Genomic DNA, 1,599 nt, shown 5'->3' on the forward strand with positions numbered 1-1,599 from the left:
CCGCTCTGCGGTCGTGTGAGCATTCATCACAGAATCCCTGGCCACAGGCCCGACAGTGGTGTTTGGAGAGTTTAATACTGAATTCTTTCCGGCAGTTGTGGCAGTGTAGGATTTCGTGGTCTGGTACCCAGTATGCAGGTCGGGCAGCATCTTTCACCAGACCTACGGAGACAGTAACAGGGAGGGGAGAGAAAGAGGGAGGAGAAAATAATTTGTGAACATGAGCACGTCAAGAACATACTCTAGTGGAAGTGGTCACACACTACAAGCCACACCGCTGCCAGCAAGGGGAAGACCACCTACAGACAGAAAACTTCAGTGCAATGGGCAGCGATTTAGGCCATTCTGCCATTCTCCCACATTCTGCTTCTCTTCAAAGGGTTAGATTGTTTCTCTTTAACTGGTGGCATCTTCCCTCGCACAGGTTGAGACACTTGCTTTTCCCCACCTTCAGTTTCAGCTGTGGCCAAAACCAGGTAGTCACAGAACCAAATATTCAGAAACACGTGCACCATCTGAACTGAGAAAGCTGAGGGGTGCTGTAGGCAGAGCAGTGGGATGATGACCTGCACAGCAAGTGGGAAGTCGGGTTTGAAACCAGAAGACTCGCAGGTGAAGCGTTTGCTGACATACTTGAACTGCTACCCAGCACGTGAAAGAGCAGTGGACATTCAGTGTACTAAGCTCACCATTAAAGATCACATTACTGAGTACTTTCCCATCATTACCAACCTGGACAGCTTCAGATGCTCAGCCCTCCCTGACAGAAGTACCAAGTGCCTGAAGTATCTACAAACACGCTTCAAAGGCACTTGGCATCTCTGGAAGAAAACCAAACCTGATGAAATGCTTCCTAATTGCTCAGTTTTTAGGGAACTCCAGCTAGCAGGTCACTGCATGGATGCATCAGGGGAATGTGAATTACTCGCAGCTTAGTGCACACAGATTTGCACAACAGGGAGAAAAGATAGGAACTGTAGAAACAAGGGGCTGAAAACCAAGCAAGAGAGGTGCAGGGCAGTGGACAACTCTCAGCCAACAGTGGTATCACAGTGGAGGTGCTAGCCTGTCACACAAACTCTCAGAAGTTTAATCAGAAGTTTTGCTCTGTGAAAACAAAAATGCCTCTAGAGAGAAAATTCACAAGAATAAAACAGAGCTCACCTAAGGGAATGTCCATGGCTGTCACCACTGCTCCAAGAGTGTTCTGCACAGCTTCCCCCACCTTCCTGGCAATAAGCGTCCCCCCTTCCTCATCTGAAGGCAGCTCAGCCACATCTGCATGACACAACAGCAAAGGGTTCAATACCTAAGTCCAGCACCGTTCCTGCTAAGTCTCAATTTACATTAGCAAAAACCAGCAGCAAACTCAAAAGGCAGCTTGGAGCCTCTCCTCAGCCTGCAGAGTTTTCATTTTCATTTCAGCAATAACGACCAAAAGCAGAGTATACTGAAAAGGCAGCATCCCTGCTCTGCTGCTAGCTCCAAACCTTCAGCAAGTGCCAGAAAAAAAACCCAAAAAACACTAAAGTCAAGATCCCAATAGAAAATAATTTTGTCAGGGAGTCAGATATCTGGTAGGTCATTGCAAGGGTCACC

General features: G+C 47.7%; 1 protein-coding gene across 1 annotated transcript in view; it reads right to left on the reverse strand.

The window, feature by feature from the left end:
- Positions 1–1,599, reverse strand: part of ZFYVE1 (zinc finger, FYVE domain containing 1) — a 23,057-nt gene that overhangs the window by 948 nt on the left and 20,510 nt on the right. Inside the window, exons 10-11 of the mRNA XM_009872099.1 lie at positions 1,165–1,278; positions 5–162 (exon numbers count right to left, since the gene is read on the reverse strand). Coding sequence (XP_009870401.1) covers positions 5–162; positions 1,165–1,278 — 272 coding nt within the window. The remainder of the gene's footprint in view (positions 1–4; positions 163–1,164; positions 1,279–1,599) is intronic.

This window comes from Apaloderma vittatum, unplaced genomic scaffold (genome assembly GCF_000703405.1).
Source record: "Apaloderma vittatum isolate BGI_N311 unplaced genomic scaffold, ASM70340v1 scaffold11166, whole genome shotgun sequence".
NCBI classification, from domain to species: Eukaryota; Metazoa; Chordata; class Aves; order Trogoniformes; family Trogonidae; genus Apaloderma; species Apaloderma vittatum.